The 20115-nt window shown below is 35.1% G+C and overlaps 1 protein-coding gene across 6 annotated transcripts in view; it reads left to right on the top strand.

The window, feature by feature from the left end:
* Positions 1 to 6159: 6159 nt before the first annotated feature.
* LOC103485842 (protein CHROMATIN REMODELING 20) overlaps positions 6160 to 20115 on the top strand; it is a 73463-nt gene continuing 59507 nt past the window's right edge. The window contains exons 1-5 of one of the 6 annotated variants that reach the window (XM_008443561.3): positions 6160 to 6357; positions 6503 to 6622; positions 6787 to 6874; positions 10358 to 10446; positions 10523 to 10615. In XM_008443561.3, coding sequence (XP_008441783.2) covers positions 6503 to 6622; positions 6787 to 6874; positions 10358 to 10446; positions 10523 to 10615 — 390 coding nt within the window. In that variant the 5' untranslated portion in view covers positions 6160 to 6357. Of the gene's footprint in view, positions 6623 to 6786; positions 6875 to 10350; positions 10447 to 10522; positions 10616 to 20115 lie in introns of those variants that run through there. The other 5 variants (XM_008443563.3, XM_008443562.3, XM_008443558.3 and 2 more) reach the window with 5 other exon arrangements.

Below are 20115 nucleotides of genomic sequence, written 5' to 3'. Positions count from 1 at the left end.
TTTCTTTCATATATGATGTTTTTCGTCTTAAAATTTTCTTCATTATAGCGTGTAGTTGTTTCTTGGCAATAAGGCTATTACTAGCCACTGGCACGTCCCGTGTTCGAACCTCACTAAACGCAAAAATAAATATGGATTTTCAATCCACTCCGCGCTCGCGATTCTTTCCGTCTATCTCACTCATTCATCAAGTTTCCACTCAAAAATCACTTAAAAACCTATGTAAAATACCCTCGAAAACCCTCTCAAATCCCATTCCGTTTCCCATTTTTCTGCCAAAAATTCTAGCCATTTTCATGATTCTCACATAGGGGTAAAACTTTTCTAAGGTAAAAGAGTAATTGGGTAGAGTTTTCTTTTTGGTGTTTTTATTTTTTTTGCAAGATTTGTTTGATTTTTGCTTGTGAAGTAGTGATTTTGAAAATTCATGCAAGATTTTGCTTTGTATGCATTGTATCAATTTTAGAGAAATAAAGTTGAGAATTGTTGAGTTTTTGATAATTTTTTATTCTTTGATGATTCTTGTTCATAGTTTTAATTGAGATTGCTAGATTTACTTTAAATTCTATACAAATTGTGTTCGATGATGTCCTTTTCTCTTAGCTAATTTAATTTTTTTGAACTCAATTTGTCATTAAATCCAAAGTATGCAATATGCCCCTTTTTGTGAATTTAAGGTAAACATAGTTGAATGCTGATCTTTTTCTCTAGCACCATTTTCTAGCATTGTGATTGGCAATCTTTTGCTTTGCCATTTCTAGGAATAAAGATCAGTGTCCTATAATTTTTGTTTGAACAAATGATGTGTGAATGAAACAATTTCTTTTATGCATATATGTTTGATTCTTGCTATATAAAAAGTGTAGATCTAGAACAAATTAATTTTGGTGTTCAAAGCAATCTGATCTCAAAATTAATTTGACCAAGAACTCTAAAGTCTCTCAATTTTAATTTTACTTTGCTATTTTTCTCCAGTGATAAAGAAAGACCTCAAATGCCCAAGTACTCTTACCTCACTTTTATTAATTGACTAGTTTTTTTTTTTAACATATTCCATTATCTTGAATTGAAACAACTTAGAATTTACCTTGTTACATGTCACAACATAGTTCTTTAAATTTCTTACTATTAAAGCTTTCTTAGTTTGTCTAACAATCTTTCCTAGTTTGAGTTCAAGTTAGAATCACCTCCAATCCTTTAGGTTCGACTCTCACTTGTCAACACACTATAGTAATAAGTAAAGGTCTTTATAAATAATCTTTTGTCGAAGGGGATTGGTAAGTCTCTACCATTTTCCTAAATTTTTCCACTTACAACTAGTGTTCCATTTTTCATAATAATTAGCATACATTGTTGCATGATGGTTCTTTAAATAACATTACCAACTACATATTTCACACACCTTTCCAAGCCTTGTCACTTCAGAAATCGAAGGAAAAAATTGAAGTCAACAAGCAAAATTCAAGATAAAGTCCAAGAGTAAAAATGAAATTGTGTCTATTTCATGCAGTGTTCGATTACGTTTGATGTTCTCGGCAATAAGTCATAAAGGAGTATGGTGAGCCCGTCGGTCAATCTATAATCTGTCGTAGGAAATGCGGTTAATGGTATACATAATTAATTCCACAAGAAGAAAGGACAACAAATATTCTTCCAGAACGAAAAGAAGGCTTCAATTATTCTCTTTGGTTTATTGGTCCACAAATTCATGTTAAGTTGTAACATTGTGCCATAGGTCTTCCTGGGCAATATATGTAACAATTATAAAGTAAAGTCGGATATTTGATATGTAAAATAACTTAGGTATTCTTTAGTCATCATAAAAAGTTTGAGAAAATTCCACCAAGTTTAATATTTGTAGTATATATATGTAATTTTAGGTTTTAAGCTTTAATTATCAAGAATCTTATCAAACAATGGGTTATGTCTTGTCTAATTCGATTTTATCTGTTAATTTTATCTATTTCAATTGTGTTTGAAATTCGGGATCTATAAATAGACTCCCAAGTTGTAATACAAAAGACATCATGAAACATTATCGAGCTATCAAGAATAAGCTCATAATAATCTGATTGTTTCCTTGTCTTGTAAACTTTCGATCCTAATTCTCTTTGCAGGTTTAGGATTTTAGGGTTCAAAATAGTAAGAGTTTCAGTAATTTTCTAATAAAGTTACTCAACGCTGCAAATGTCATTTTCGTCCTTTTCTCACATTCACGCCAACCATGTTGTCTTTTAACGATGTAAATTGCCTAGCTTCATTTCTCTGATCGCCTAGTGGTCGCCCCTCTCCTAGCTTGACATTTGTTGCTCGACTACTATTTTCTTTTTCACCTAAAAACCCTATATTAAGACATAAAAACCGTGATAAATAAGCATAAATTCTATCGCTGCTTGTAACACATAATTGTCTTATTTCACCTATTTAGTTACGCGTTTTCTTTTTTTTTTTTCTCCACATTGAAACTTTATTATTTTACATAAAGGCAACAATAACTTGTATTTTTACAAGTTATCAATTCTCCCTACATTCCTTTATACGAACAACTCTTCTCATTCATTCTTTAATCCCTCCCTATTCCTAAAAGCTAGAGTCCACACTTCTAAATCTTTAAGGAATCTAAGGGAATGAGAGGGAAGATCATGTGATGTGTTCTTCGAGATTTGTAGAAGAGGTATGAGTTCGTGAGGATAAATAGGAGTTGTTTGGGACAAAGAAGAGGATGACATGAAGTTTGGAATCTTCAAGAGTAAGTTCTACTTCTCTAGTCTCCAAACATATTAGTAGCATGCTAAGGTTGTGTTGATGTTTATCCTTGCCAATCTATGATTAAAAGTTCACAAATACCCTTATCTTAAAAGTTCACAAATACCTCAACCATCAATATTTGAACGTAAACCATTAATTCCGGGTGACAAAAATAACTTTAAAAAATAAAATAAAAAATGCCTACCATTAATATGATGATCAATTTGTTTGAAGTTTTCTTTTAAGTTAAAAAATAACCAATTTTTTTAAAAAATTATTTAGATTTTTTTTAATTAAATACTCTCGTATTTTTATTAATTTGTCAATTCATGGAGTTAAAACATAAAATCCCACGAAATTCAAAAAACGTTATCTCCTTTTTTCCTCTTAAAATATACTAAAGTGATAAATAGCCAAATAAAAAAAGTATTTGACAATTAATGCACACTCAACCACTAACACATAATTTTGTTAAGAATATTTAACTATTAAAATCATCTGGTGCTTTATTTATTATCTTTACTCTTATTATGATCATATACCTTAATTAATGTGTGCAATTTTATTTATTTATTTATTTTGGCCAAAAAATTGTCAAATGTTTAACAAAAAAAGGATCAAGAGGGTATTGAAGAAGGGATAGGAGAAAACGATGTAAATTAGAGAGGTAAAATGATATTACTGGTTTCTATATATATATATATATATATTCAAGTTTAAAGGTATTTTTTGTAACTCTTAAAAGTTTAAGGGTATTTTGACACAAAATATTAAGAGCCCGATTGGTAACGTTCATGTTCCCTGTTTCTTGTTTCTGTTTCCATTTTTTAAGAAACAGAAGTGTTTGATAACGTTCCTTGTTTCTCGTTCTAAAAAAAGTAGAAACGTTTCTCATTTTATAAGGAATTATTGGGAAAAAAAAAGTAGTTTCTTCTGTTCCGTTTCTCAATTGCTTCTATTGGTTTCCTTTTTCTCAATTTATTTTTATTTGTTTCGTTTTCCTTTTTCTCAATTATTTTTATTTTTTTCCTTTCATTTTTCTCAATTATATTTATTGGCTTTTTTTCTTTTTCTCAATTATTTTTATTGGTTTCCTTTTCATTTTTCTCAATTATTTTTATTTCTTTTCTTTTCCTTTTTCTCAATTATTTTTATTGGTTTCGTTTGACTGTTTCTCAATTATTTTTATTGGTTTCCTTTTTTTTCTCAATTATTTTTACTGTTTCCTTTTCCTTTTTTCAATTATTTTTATTGGTTTCCATTTCCTTTTATCTCCATCGTCTTCTCCAAATAATCATCATCTTCCTCTTTCACTCATCGTTTTTCTCTGCACACTGTCTTCCTCTTCACCTCTCATCGTCTTTCTCGACAACCCGAACTCTTACTCTTCGTCGGATCCATAGTTTTTGCCTGATTGTTCCTCTTCGTCGGACCCATAGTTTTCATCTTCCTCTTTGTGCAAATCTGGGTTTTCGTTGTGGGTTTTTCTCTAAAGCATTATAGGTTAAGAGTTAAAGGTTAAATTTTGTTTTGTTTATTTCAATTATGAATATTGAAGACATAATAACTTACTTTAAAATTAATATTAAATTCTAGATGTCACGAAATAACGATGAGATTGTTGAAATTGATGGATTAAAAAGAGAAATTGCCTGAGTAAGAGATGATATTGCCAATCAAATTTGGCAACATTTGAAGGATAAATATAATTTTATGTTTATGTTATTATTTTTATTCGTGCATTGATACTTCTTCGTATTAAATGAATAAATTTTTGATAATTTTATTTGTTATGTTTGATGGATAGACCTATATTTTTGTTTAATGTTTAATTGAAGTAGATGTGAAAAATAAAAAATAAATCTAAAAGAAAATAAATAAACAAGAAACAATTATCAAACACATTCTTTGTTTCTGTTTCTTTTTTTTTTTTCAAGAAACAATAAATAGAAACAGTTATCAAACGCATTACTATTTCTTGTTCTACAAAAAGAAGAAACAAGAAACAGAGAATAAGAACGTTACCAAACGGGCCCTAAGGAAACATTTGGGGTACAATTATACTAAGATTAATAACTACCTCTTTCTATAGTAAATACTATCTTGTTGTCCCAATTAACTATAATTAACATTATTTCAAAACTCTAGTTTGAGCCACTTTTTACTATTTTATCTCCATCATTTTTTTATTTTTTGTTACAATTGTTACTACTTTCTTCACAAACTAAAATAGTTTCACCTCAAACACATGCTATTATAACCCAATGTAAAATAATCTACATTTCAAACACAAGCTATTATAAGAGAAATTTGTATAGATATTGTCGCCACTGCCCAAGACGACGCGGAACGATCGACATCCTTAAAATGGTTTGTTTTAAAACAAAATAGGAGTCGCCACCAATCATCTTTTTATGGTGTGATTGGACACCAAAATAGAGTATACAAATTTTTAAATAAAAAAAATGGTATACGAAAACTAGAATTGAGTTCAGGAGTTAAATTTGTAAGGGGAAGGTGTTAGTACCCCTTAACACCCACAAAAATGGTGGTCAAAATTTTTCTTTTTTCTTCAAAACCTAAATTGAAAATGTTGTTTGAATTTTTTTTAGATGATGTCTTATTTTACTCTCATTACTCCCATATTTGAAGCAACGATTCCCTAAAATGATGTCTTATTTTACTCTCATTACTCCCATATTCGAATCAACTTTTTGTCTCAAATATCCTCTATGATTTTTATTCAAAACTAAAAGTTATAGTATTTTTTAACTCATAAAAGAAGTTTAAAGACTTTTTTTTTTTTTTTTAATTTTAGGGTTATTTTTCTTTGCAAAATAAAAGTTTCACATGCATTCTTTTTTTAGTCTTTTAAAAAACATAGCAAAGCGTCCAAAATAATTACAATGTATAAAACAATTCCTAAAAGGAAAAAAGCCCACAAACGCATAATAAAAAATACAAAAAATGCCGGGCATAATATATTTGTTTGGTATTTAGATTTGATCATTTTTTTCTTTTACCGACTCGTTTAATTTGGTTACAGGATGATTTATATTTAGTACTATCCAAATATAAATGATTATTTTCAAGATTACCTAGATTTCATTCGGTACATGATCGTTATTTTTTGATGTACTTGTTTAGATTACAATTTTTTTTTAAAGATTTTTGGTATAGTATCGTTTAAATTTGACTTTTTTTACACGAACATTTAGATTTGAGATTTTTCAACATCTTTTATATTATTTGATATTTGATACAAGATAAAATTGTAATATTTAAAAAAATGTTCAAGTTTCTGTACTTATTTTGTTATAAATATTTTATATATTTATGAAAATTTGCCATTTTTTTAAAAAATAATTTTCTAATTCTTTTTATTCATAGATTGGGAGAAAAAAAAAGAAAAAAAAAAAAATAAAACGAGCATCCTCCCCGAAATCCTCTGGATACACTGCGACCTTTGTAGTCCCAACCTCGTTGGTCTAAATTTCAACTCTTTCTTCATCTTTCAAATACTGAGCGCCGAAGAAGGCTTGATTTCAACCAATGTTCCATCCAAATTTGCTCCCAAACCCAAGGAACTGAAATTGAACAAGGAAAAGGGTGACTGCTTGTTTTTTGCAATCTGTTTCCTCGAAGCCTGTGCCTCTGGAAGCATCATTTTCCATTCAAATACCGCCGTCAAGCTTGGTTTTAGAGGTTTTATCATTTTAACTTATGAATCTTTTGGTTTTGATTTGATTTTGAGATGGAGGAGAAGCACGAGGACGTGGATGATGTTGGAAGCGCGTCCGGTGATTCTTTTATCGATGATTCTGAAGACGATGGGCCATCAACTTCTGGGAAGGACGATCAGTTGCATCTCGAGGCAAGCGACATTAGCTTCTTCATTTGTATTTACCTAGTCTTGGCTTTACTTGTTGCTTCATGTCTTGCTAGTCAGTAGGTATTAATATGTTTCAGTTTTATTGTGTTCTATAATCTCAAGTATGGTACGTTTCTTTTTTTGTTTTCGTTTTGTTCATTGAGCAGGAACCATTGACTGAACAAGAGATTGAGGATTTGGTGGCTGAGTTCTTGGAAGTTGAGAGTAAGGTGTCATACTACTCTTTGCTTCAAGGTCTCATGTTCCTATGTTTATGTTTTTTTTTTTTTTTTAAAATTTTTGGTGAGATACAAGTTGTATATTATGCTCATGGCCAATAAATACAGCCTAAGGTCCAGGGGAAGAGAAAACCCACTCCCTGACCAAACAAACTAAAAGAGAGCTTTCCAATTTGATTGTATCAGGAACAAGCTGTCATTATAAAAGAAGGTTTTGTGCTACATGCACCACAAAGAAGCTAATATTATGAAAGAATCCTCACAAAATGAACCATCGTGCTTGGCTTAGTAGTGTATAGGGGGATGACATTGATAAAAGGCTAAGAGGTCACAAGTTCAATCCATGGTGGCTTACCTTGGGTTTAATATCCTATAGGTGTTGATAGCCGGATGGTGTAGGTTAGACAAATTGACCTGTGAGATTAGTTGAGATGCATGTAAGCTGACTTGAACATCCAAGCATATAAAGAAAGAAAAGAGTCCTCACAAGATGTTGGAAGTATCACTATTGTTATGAGGCATTTTGGGTGGTTCTAAAAGCAAATCCATAAGGACTAATGTTCAAAGTGGGCAATATTAACCATTATGCAGATACATGGAGGGTATGTTGTCCTTATTAGGGCTGTCATGCTTCCATCAATGGATGAAGGTGAAAATCCATATCCTAGATGATGATCCGGACATTATTGAGATAAAAGAGACTACAAAGCTCTCCTAACCAATTGAATATGGAGTTTTTCTCATAGAGCTCCTCTATGGAGGAGACCTATCAGAGAGAATTTGGATTTTTTCACTTTGATTGAATCAAACCCTCACTAAAAAGCATCAACAAGAGGCCCATGGTCCTTCATTGTAAAACACATTGACCTTATATACAAAAACTTTAGCTAAAGGATTAAAAGATAACTCTACCCAAGAATCAAATCAAAGTCTTTGTTATGAATGCAAAATTATAATATAAGAACAAAATTATCAATTGGTAGAGGATTCTTTTTTTTTTTTTTTTGTAATGGAAACAAATCTCTATATTAACAGGCACTAGGAGACACAACTCAAAGTACAAGAGGATTATACAAGAGCTGTTAAAGAGGAAGAACAAACTAACCCTAATCCTAATTAATCAAGGAAACTAATCCTAATTAACCAAGAAAATTAATCATAATTCTAATTAATAAATAAAACTAATCCTAATCCTAATCAATTAATGTTTTGACTAATATGCTTTAATTTACGCTAATCCTACTGCATCAATCTAATTCAAAGGGGTTACTATGTTTCCATAGTTCAACACGAACCTCTTGTAATATCCTGTCATTCCTAGAAATTTCTGTAGCTTGGTGGTAGTCATGGTGGAGGCCAATTTACCATAACCTGGATTTTATCTCCAACAACTTCCCCTCTTTTTCAAGCACCACATCCAATGTCCCAAATCATTTATCCTCGACTGATTGAAAGCATATTTCTTTCGATGAGAAATAATTGGTTATTGTAATAGGTGGTTTATTTGTATTACTTTACTTCTTTGTTTGAGTTGTGATGTATCACTGTTCCCTTAGGTTTTGGGTGGAGTTGGCTATTTTTTATGATTGATCTTTAATGCTAGTCTCTTTTCGGTAGACATGATAAGGGCGCTATGGAGTGTCAACTTAGTTGAGATGCCTGGGTGCGCCCGTTGATCATAATTCTCTTCATTTGTGTGCTCTTTGTATATCAATCATCTACTTTGAGCCTTAGTCTTGTTTTATTAATATAATTTAAGACTCGTCTCCTTTTGAAAAAAAAAGAGAGAGGTTATCCCTTAGCACATCGAACATTACATGCAAGTGTTTCTTGTTAGTATCCATTCCATGTTTGGGTTGTATTCTAATATGTTGTCGATGAATCGTAAGATAAACATCCTCCAGAACAAACTGAAAATATGGTTCATTAGTGTTTTTAAGGTAGCTAGGGCATGAAGTAGCCCAAAAAAGGATAACTAGAAACTCATCATGCCTTCCTTGGGTTCTAAAGGCTATCATGGGCACATCAGTTCTCACTTCTCTTGTGTTTTACAATGGTGCCCTTCTGAGAATTTTTCAATGCATTGGAAGCAAAACCCTTTTTCCCCTTATCTTTGTATTCAGCGTTTGAGAGCTTTTTGAGAGGCCGAGCAAATGTAATCCACCTTTTTCTCGTACTTCATCTATCGAGCTCTCTGAACTCATACACATGTTAACGAACAACTCCTTGATTCCTAATATTTCTCTCCTTTCCATCATTCACTCTTCTAACTGTTTTTGTGCCATACTCCTCTTCGTCACCAAAATTTAGCTCACTTCAACTTCTCTAGTCTTTGTGTACCTCTAAAAGGGATCGAACCAAGATTAATATGAATTTACCAAATTTATCCTAATCCTATTACATTCTATTCGTCACTCCCTAAAATAAATCTCTTCCTCGAGTTGAAAAAGAAAATGAATATAAAAGTAAGATGTAAGCCATTTGAATCATAATGCCTTTGAACATCTGACATCAACAACATTCAAGTCTCATGAGTAAAGAAAATAAATGCATGATTTTTCAGTTGAAAAGCGAAATCAATTTTCCATTCAATACCATCATATTTAACTCTAGAATTATGTTGCCTAAAAAAGCCTCTAAAAGGAAATTCTTGCTTTCTCTGTATGATTGATTTGATTCAACTCGTCTCAAAGTTTCTTTTTGATGTTCTCTATTGAAGCTCTTTGGTGGGAGCTTTCGTTTTTTTCCTTTTTAATCTATCATTACGAATGCCTTTTTATTGGGATATTTTTGATGTAACCAAAAGAGAGATATTATTGCATATAATGAACGTTCTAAATACAAAACAGCCAAGTATTCAAAGGCTGAGAAAGCCACGGCCTACAACTTGCTGAACAGGTTCTTTGGTGGGAGCTTTCATATTTTCCCTTTTCATATATCATTACGAATGCATTTTTATTGGGATATTTTTGATGTAAACCAAAAGAGAGATATTATTGAATAAATGAATGTTTTAAAATACAAAACAGCCAAGTATTCAAAGGCTGAGAAAGCCACGACCTACAACCTGCTGAACAGGTCATCAACTAAGCCACAAACACAAACAGCTACTACATATCATTTTAAACAACTAACTTAACAATCATAATAGTTTTGCTTGTATTTTATGTTTGTATGGAGGCTTTCATCTCATTTGGTTTCGTTTGCTACTTTTATTGAATTTTGGCCATACTCTCTTTTCATTTCCTTCTGAAAACTTTTGTATTTTTTTCTTTTTGAAAGCGCTTGTTCCTGTCAATCTGTGTGTGTGTGTATGTTTGTGATTGTCTTATCTTTTATTCTTTTGAATGGGTGTACCTTCTTTTTTTGGTAATTTTGTAGTGTGTTGTTAGCTTTATGTTATTTGGTTTGGGCTCCTTTTGTCCTAGGCTTAGTATTATTTTAGTATTTTAGAAAGAAATATCTGGAAAGGCCCACTTATGCTCATGTTAGGCTGCAGAGGCTCAAGAAGCACTTGAAAAGGAGTCTCTTGCCAAAGTGGAGAAAGAAGTTCGAGAAGAACTTGCATTGACTCTTAATGGTGATGATGTTAGTTGTTGCCTTGTCTCTGTACTTTTGAGTTTTGTCATATCTACGATCAATGATGTGCTTTCTTGTCTTACAGTTGGAAACAGCCATTGCAAATGAAATGGCTACTTTCGTAGAGGAGTGGGAGATTGTGCTCGATGAGCTTGAGATTGAGAGTGCTCATTTGTTGGTATGCCTTTGTTTTTTTCTTACTTTGATCATGTTAACACTGACCAAATATTTTAATACCTGAATTTGTTAGAATTCAACCGAGCAAAAATTTTAATACTTGAATTTGTTACATCTAAGTTTGATAATAGTAGTGAGAGAATATGCACCTGGTGAGGACACATTGGAACATTCAATAACTATTTGCAGACGTGAGATAAGGAACGAGATTAGTTTGTCGGTCTAGTTTTAATGGAAATATGATTATTAATCCATTGCTATTGAGATAAAGCTAAAATATTAGATTTTTCATAGTTTTTTGAGTGATGCACACATTTTTCCCTTAATTTCTTTTAAAAACTATCAAATTTACGCTTAGTTTCTTCTTCTTCTTCTTTCTTTAGTTATTGTTGTTGAAAAGGAGAAAATGATATTAACTATAAAGAGGAAACCAGAGAAATGTGCAAGTCTACAAGGGCTAGACTTAAAAACAAAACGAACCGGAAAAAGTGATCGAAAGTAATTAAAATTGTCCTTTACTTTTGGATGCATTAGTTATTTATCATGCTTTTAAGTTTATCATTTAGTATAGGATAATAAGCACGGACACTTCAGTTTAGATAGTGTGTCCATGTCCGACACGTGTCAGACACTTGGAACACTAACATTTGGTTGACACCTATTGGATGCTTGCTCGTGCAACAAATGTATTAGACATGCATAGAACACTTATTTAGTAGACTAAAAAGACACATATATGACAATAATAATAACTTTTGAGCATGGAATACATCAAATTAAGTCTTTTAAACATATAAATGCAACAATTCATTAACTATGAATTTTCGTTTACTATAAAAATGATATATATGTATATTTTAAAATGAGTATTTTAATAAATGGGTCCTTGCTGTGTCGTGTCCTAGATTTTTAAAATATGGTGTGTCGCCCATGTCCGTGTTGTGTCGTATTCGTATCTCTTATCTGTGTCCGTGCTTCTTAGGGTATGGGTGGCAGTTTTATTTGTACTTTTTCTTTCTCACTTCTTTTAGAGTTTGTATCTTTTCTTGTATTATATTTTATTGTGTTGGTTGTACTATTATTTGTCAAATTTATATTTTCCATCTTTCTAGTGGGTTGTTCTTCTATTTAAGAAAACCCTTATCTCTTTGTGAAATATACATAAAATTACATTCTTTGGCATGGTATCAGAGTAGGATTTTGTTAACCTAAAAACCCTAATATTTTAAAAACTTAAAAAACCCTAAAATTCTTGCAACCCGTCGCTGTTGTTGCCCACGTGCTCCGCCACCTCAAGTTTCGTTGTTGCCGGTCGATCTACTTCGACCGATTGCAGCTGTCGACCACAATCGATGGACGTCGTTAGTAGTCACCTTTTTTTTGGGGTTTTTGGTTATAAGTTGGTGGGTGTTTTTTTGGTCTTTGCCATCGTTCGTAGTGGTCCTCGTCAGACGCCTCTGCCTTAGGTATTCGTCGTTGATTTTGCTGCCATCTGCTATCGACCACTGCCATCTGCCTCCGATGATGAGTTTGGTTTGTGTTTTTAGATTTGTTCTCTTCATTTTTTTGACCTTTGTTGCTTTAGTCATGTTAGATACTAAGTCGTCACCTATGGCTAAAGTCGACAATCGTATCCATTTCAATAGCCCCACTATCAAAATAACCACGACTGACTTAATGGAGACAACTTTCTTCATTGGTCACAAAGTGTTAGACTGTGTATTCTTGGACAAGGGAAAATCAGCTACATTACTAAAGAGAAAATTGCCCAAAAACCCATCTCTTTTTGTCGTAGTTGGTGCAATGAACGTGCACGACATTGTAGGTACCGGAGAAGGAAGGGCAACGACGATGGCAAATGGGTTGAGACTTGGTGGATTGGGGCGGCACGGAAGATCGACGGACAAATAGAATCTGATACATGAACATAGATCCACAGTAGGGGCGGTGACTTTGCATGACTTATCTGAGACAAAGGTTGACCTATATGGATCTGGGTCTAGAGCATGTGGGTGGAGTGGTGGTGGATCTGGGGGTTTGTACTTGCAATGGGTGGAGTTGGATCTGGAAGGTGCGATTGGACGAATTTGGGTGCATGGATGAAGCGAAGGGCAAAAGTAACTATACTAAAGGGTATGTCTTTGTTGTTGTTGATTGACGGAGGCAGCGAATAGATAAGACTTTGGCGGCTAGAGTTTAAGAAGACAAAACCTAAAGCTTTGATACCATGATGATTATTTTTTTTTGTTTTTTTGAAAAGTAAACCAGCCTCTTTATTGATATTAATGTAGCTCAACGTACAAAAGGATTACACAAAGAGCAAAACAAAACAAAGAGAGGCCATAGAGGATCAGTAGGGACACGGACATCTCAATTAGGTTGCCACCCCCATAGTGCCCTCATCATATAGAATCCACTTATACAATATATAGAGTTCAAAAGTACAACCCGCGAGAGATGTGGATCCAAAATGGCATGAAAATTAAAAATAATAAATACATCACGAAGAAAAAAAGCAGCAGCAGTACGAAAAGCCAAAACAGTGTATCCATATGAAGAAGTGACTACTAATGATATGGAGAAATGGGGGCCTGCCACTTTCGATTGATATCTTGAACAGAAAATGCTTCAAAGTCTTTATGGAGAGTACACCAAACTGCTGTGTTCCTACTTGCTATCTCAAAACAGTCCAGCCAAGAAGTTTCCTTATCACGGAAAGTTCTTTGGTTTCTTTTAAACCAAATTTCTGCAATCACAACTTTTGAAAGATTAGCCTAGATTAGTCTCGTCTTCTTCTTAAATGAGGGCCCCACCAAAATTTGTTGAACATTCAGACTAAAAGGTTCTCCGAAGACCCAACTACCGCAAAAATCGAAAAGAGCTTCCCCCAACAGTTTGCAGAGTAAGAGCATTCAAAGAGCAGATGCTGTAAATCTTCTCCTTTTTGCTTACACAGTGGGCACACTAAAGGTGATAAGCAGCTGCTCGGTAGCTTCCTTTGCATGACTAAAGCGCAATTCAGGAGGCCAAAGATCATAATCCAAATGAGAATGCTTACTTTCTTTACGCATTTAGATTTCCACAAAGCTATGTAGATCCTTGTCCAATGGGGAGAAAGCTGAGAGGTGTCTGGTAAGAGATTTGGCTATAAACTTTCCATGATTTTCCAAAGACCATATCCTTCTATCAAGATTGTCCGAGACCCTTTTTGTTGCTAGTTGAACCATCAAGTCGTAGGGTTTAGAAAAAATTTAGCCCTAAATGAACAACATGGATGATGGGTTTTTTGTTGAATCCTAAATTCTCCATTTTTATCAATGAACAGCCGAGAGGCTGCATAACAACTTCAAGAGGTATTCGTCAAGGAGACCCCCTTCCCCCTTCCTCCTTGTAAGTGAGGTTTTGATAGCCATTATCAACAAGCTTCACTTAAATGGACAATATGAGGGCTTCCTTGTTGACAAGAATTTGATTCACCTCCCCTTGCTACAATTTGCCGAGGATACCCTTCTCTTTTGCAAATATGATGTTCAAATGCTTCTTAGGCTTAAGGAAGCTATTAGACTCTTCGAATGGTGTTTGGGGCAGAAAGTTAATTGGGAAAAATCAGCTCTTAGGGTAGTTAATATACCTGAGGACACCCTACTTCAAATCGCTGCCCGTATTGGTTGGTTGTAAGACAAAAAATTTGCCCATTATATACATAGGGCTCTCGTTGGGAGGCTATCCTTGGCGTAAAGGGTTCTGGCAACTGGTCATTGGTTGTATTCACAAGAAACTAGACAAATGGAAGCGTTTTAACATCTCTAGAGGAGGAAGACAAACTTTGTGAAATGCAGTCTTGGCAAGCCTCCCAACTTATTATTTATCCTTGTTCTCTATCCCCCAAAATGCAGCAGTCTCTCTAGAAAAATTCATAAGGAACTTCTTTTGGGAATGTAATTCTGGTAGCAAGCTTAATCATCTTGTCAAATGGAATTTGGTTTCCCTCCCTTTAAAGGGTGGGGTCTTGGCCTTGGTGGTCTTAAAATCCACAACTATGCCTTGCTTGCTAAATGGAGTTGGAGATTTTCAATGGAAGATTATGTCTTTTGGATGAAAATTATTTGCAGCATCCACGGTAAAGAGCCTTTCGATTGGTTCACATTGGGAAAGTCCAGGAATAGTCTAAAGTGTTCATGGATAAACATCTCAAGAGTGTGGAGGTCAGTGGAATCTCTAGCACTAACTAAACTTGGTAATGGTAGTAGAACTAGCTTCTGGTTAGACATTTGGGTTGGCACCTCCCCTCTTAAAGTTCTTTTTACCTTACTCAACAGAATAGCCTTACTTCCCCACGGCTCGGTTGCATACCATTGGGATTTTGCTACCCTCTCTTGGTCCCTACCCTTTAGAAGATTCTTAAAAGATGCTTAAATTGTTGAATTTGAAACATTACTCTCCCTCCTCTCATTTGAAAAATTTCTTGATTATGAAGCCACAAGGTATGGTCAATTGACCCCAAGGCCGTTTTACTGTTAAATCTCTCGGTGCATTTGCATTCTGCCCTCCAATGGGTAATCATTTATTTAAAGCCTTGTGAAAATCATCTAACCCCGGAGAGTTAATATTCTAATTTGGGTCATGATCTTTGGGTCCCTTAACAGTGCTGATATCCTCCAAAAGAAGGCCTCTAACAAGTGCTTGCTACCCTCTGTTTGCCCTCATGCTTGAAGGCAAATGAGACTTTATTCCAACTTTTCTTGCTTTGGCCCTTCTTTCTTTCTGCTGTAACAGATTCTTCTCCATTTTCAACATTATTTGGGTATTTGATGGCTCCCTTTGCTCCTTGGTTCTCCAGCTTTTGGAGGGTCCTTTGCTCCTAAAGAAGCCAAGACTATTATGGTTAAATTTGCTAAAAGCTATACTCTCTGAACTGTGGTTTGAAAGAAACCAGAGGATCTTTCATGACAAAGAAAAACCAAGCTCAGAAGTCCTCTCTGCAGAACGAAATGCAGCAGCTTTGGTTTCCTTAAACAAGGATTTTGGGGCTTACTATATTCAAGATATTTGTCTCAACTGGGCAGCTTTGCTCTCCCAACTAGACCCTTAAACTTTTTCCTCTTTTTGGGACCAACCTCAGTTTTGTATCTCTCAGCAGCTGTAACTGTTTTTGTTTTTGCCTCTTTTTCAAATTTTAGCTTTTCCCAGTTTAGGCCGATGTACTATTGCTGGACTCATTTATGTTTCATCGTTTATTTTCTCTTTTTTGTTCAGTCTTATATTTGGGATATGATGTTTTGGTGCTAAGGGGGTTGTTAACCTAGTTGAGACGTCCGAGTGCACCTTTTAATCCTCTTTTTGCTCTTTAGGCTTCTTTATTGTTCTTGATGTATATATCTATTGTACTTTGAGATTTTATCATTAATAAAGAAGTTTGTCTCTTTTTCAATAAAAAACCATCAAGTTTTGAAATTCCATAATCTCATTGTCTATAAGATGCCTTCTAAATACTATGGACCAAGAGGACGTTGAGGAATCCCAGTGGGCTGCTATGGAACCTTTTGGTAAGAGTGTAATCCTAAAGAGATGGGGATATTGATTGCAAAGAGGAAAGTTGTCTATCCAACCATCTGTTAAGAAAGCAACCCTTGAGCCTTTGCCATGTTTAGAAGAGACTAAGGGCTCTACCTTTCTCCATACCGATGAGATGCCAATCATGGGGCTTTTTAGATTGTAGCCCGAATTTCCCACCGTGTGCCAGTTGAAGGGTTCTTTTCCGTGGATGCTTCAGATGACTTGTCTCCATATAGAAGTTTCTTCGTTCTTAAACCTCCAGCCCCACTTAGCAGTAGGGCCCTGTTCTTATTTTGCAACGCTCCCAAACCCAAACCTCCGTCAAGTTGGGGTCGGGTAACTTTGGCCCATTTGACTAAATTATTGAATTTGCTTTCAGTGTGCCTGTCCCAAAAAAAATTCCTCGTTAATCTCTCCAAAGAAGATGCTATATTAACCGACATTGCAAACAAAGAAACGTAATAGGTAGGAAGGTTAGCTAATACTGATTGACAAAAGGTTACCCTACCTCCTCGTGACAAGTTGAATCTCCTCTATTTATTTAACTTTTTCTGCATGTTATCAATCATGGGCTGCCGAAAAGTAACCGTCTTGGATGCTTCCCCAAAGGATGCCCTAAATATGAAAAGGCCTATTTCCGCGGAACGGTCCATTTTTTTAGATCCTCTTCCACATGGACTCCATATAAGGCTGATTTTTCCAAATTAACCTTCTGCCCATAGCACCATTCAAAGAGTGCAATTTTGTTCTTCAATTTCATTAACATGCTTCCATTGTACTTGCAGAACAGAAGGGTTTCGTCTGCAAATTGAAGAATTGGTATATGAACCTTTTCTTTGCCAACTACAAAGCCTTCATAATGCTTGTTAACGACTAACTTATTTAGAAGAGCTCTCAACACCTCACTTACTAGAAGGAAAAGGAAGGGAGAAAGAGGTTCACCTCGCCAAATTCCTCTAGATGCAAAAATGCGACCTCGAGGACTACCATTAATTAGAATGGAGAAGCATGGCGTTTTGAGGCAGCCCATAATCCAGGATATCCATTTCTGGCCAAATTTTTATTTGTACAACTTTGTCAAGGAAGTCCTGGTCCACATGCTCAAAAGGCTTTTCAGCTTTGAAATCCACCATTTTTTCCTCCTAGCTTGGTAATCTTCCACAATTTCGCTTGCAATTAAGACTGGGTCGAGGATTTGCCTACCTTCAATGAAGGGGCTTGTGATATTGGCCATGATAAATTTCAGTCTTTTCGCTAAGACTTTTGCTATTACCTTGTAAGTTGAGGTCGTGAAGCTGATTGGTCTGAAGTCCTTTACAAGGATCGCATCCTCCTTTTTTTGTATAAGACATAAAGTTTTCAAAAGAAGACAAAGTTTTCCTGCACAGACGTTGAGCCTTCCATTCTCATAACATTCTCATAAAATTCTGCAAAGAGGGCAGTGAAATATTTCTTAACCACAAGCCAATATTTTGAGATGAAGCAGCCGTAAAACCGTTAGGGCTCGGGGATTTGTTCTTTCCAAGGGCTTTTAAAGCCTTGAAAATTTCTGCATCAGTGAAAGTGCAGCGAGAGCTGCATTCTGAATTGGAGTAATACACGGCCAATAGATATTAGAGGTATGAATCTTGGCCCTGGAATTTTCTTGTATAATTCCTCATAAAACCCAAAACTAGTCTTTCTGGAAACCCTTGCTCATTGTTTAATTGTGAAATTAAGTTCCTTCTTTTCTTTGCAGACAAGAGTCTGTGAAAAATGCCTGAATTCTCATCCCCTTCTTTTAGCCAATGAAGCTTGCTTTTTTTGAATATGGTTCCTTTTCTCCGCTCTGTAGATGCTCACTAAATCCACTTTCAATGAAGAACTGAGGGCTAATTTGGCTAGGTTTAGGCCAGAAAGTTGAATTTCTTTTAACAAAATTCAATTTCTTTTAACAATTCCTCTTCTTTCCTTTTGAGTGCTTCCTGGAGATATTCATTCCATAATTCTAGGGCAGCCTTTACTTTTCTCAATTTACCGATAAGCACAAACCCGGCCCAATCAGTAATACTTGTAATGTTCCAAACTTCTTTGATAATTCTGTTGCATTCTGAGAAAGGCAGCCACCGATTGCTGAATCTGAAAGGTGAGGGGCCCCATTTAATTGATCTTGCCTCCAACAACAAGGGGAAATGATCTGATATTGTATGGGCCTTTCTACCAACTCTAGAGTTTTCAGAAATCTCGTCCCACTCCTTATCAATGAAGAAGGGATCTAGCAAAGATCTAGAGATTGAGGACCCTTCTCTAGACCATGTACATCTGCCATTTTGAAGTGGGAGCTCCCAGATATTGAGTGAATCTATGGGGTTATTAAACTGTCTCATACCTCTAGTTTGTTTTTCTAGAGGAAAACATTCATGCGCCCATCTAGTAATGTTACATTTCCCACCAATACACCAAGCCCCTGTGCAGTAACCTGATAGTGAGACTAATACAAGCCATACAAATCTTCTTTCTTCATAATCATATGGACCATACACATTGGTGATCCAGCAAGATTTTTTGCAAGAAGTAATGCTGTTGATGGACAGTGAATATCCACCTTTGAGTGTTTCAACTACTTTGATCTTACTCATATCCCACATGGTTAAAATGCCCCCAAAACGTCCAAAAGATTCAACTAATTCCAATCCAATATCCTTGGAACTCCACAAAGATTTGATAAGAGCAATATCAATCTCCTGACCTTGATTCCGGTAACTTCACAATATCACAATATCTGGGTGAAACTTCTTGAGGAACCTTCTAATGGCTAGGCGTTTTGATATATCCTCAAGGCCCCCTATATTCCATGACACAATTTTAATAGGGTAGAAACCTTTGTTTGCGCACCAAATGACCAAGTGGTCAGGATCAAGCCAAGAGTACGCCACAATCTTTGACTATAGAGGTCAAGTGATCTGGGATTTCTAAGGATAGTAGAGGGGAGAAGCTGTGAGCACCCTGAGAGTTCCCAAATGTGTCGAATTCTACTGTGAACAGGGATTGTAGGCCTTTTTCGTTGCTAAACTCATGTGGAAAATCTTCACAATCTGTTGGAATCTTCGCTACTTACGCTAAAAGGGGAATCAAGCTCCAATTCCTTCTTTTTTAAAAAATGGACGTACCCACTGGGAGCATGGGGGCCCTCTTGAAAGTGATCTTGGTAGGACTGTAAAAGAAGTGTGCTTGAACAAATGAGTTGGCTGAGAGGAAGTTACTCGGACACGAGAGCAAGATATTTTCAAGAGATCTGGATTGCCTTCAGACTTGGAGGCATTGGGCTTGATTAGTAGCATTTTAGAGGATGGTTGCTCATGAAACTCCTTTGCCAGATTCGAGTACACTAAAGTTGTCCATGTATTGTAAAAGGACGTATAGCCTTTGCATGCTCTTGGGCTAGTTCACTTTGGTGTAGTTTATAAAATCCTAAGATATTTGAAAGGTACTCCATGAACAAGGCATATTGTTTAAAAGGCGTGACCATCTTAATCTTGAAGTTTACACGAATGCCGATTGGGCTGGTAGCACGATTGATAGAAGATTCACTTTTGGTTACTGCTGCTTTGTTGAAAATCTTGTTACTTGTCGAAGTAAAAAACATTGTGGTTGCAAGTAGTGCAGAAGCAGAATTTGGAGCGCCCATGGTATTTGTGAAGGTATATAGATAAGAAGATTGTTGGAAAAATTGAGATTCACTCAGTCAATGTCCATGAGCATTTACTGTGATAACAAGGCAGTAATTTCCATTGCCCACAATCCAGTTTTTCATGATAGGACAAAATATATTGAAGTCGATAAACACTTCATAAAGGAAAAGATCGAAGTGGGAGTAATATGCATACTCTATCTCCCGACAACAAAACAAACTGCAGATGTGTTAACTAAAGGCCTTCCAAAGTGGCAATTTAACAAATCAATTGA

The sequence above is a fragment of the Cucumis melo genome, chromosome 5, assembly GCF_025177605.1.
Source record: "Cucumis melo cultivar AY chromosome 5, USDA_Cmelo_AY_1.0, whole genome shotgun sequence".
Taxonomy (NCBI): Eukaryota; Viridiplantae; Streptophyta; class Magnoliopsida; order Cucurbitales; family Cucurbitaceae; genus Cucumis; species Cucumis melo.
The sequence above is the reverse complement of the archived record's forward strand: the minus strand, read 5'-3'. Positions and strand labels throughout refer to the sequence as shown.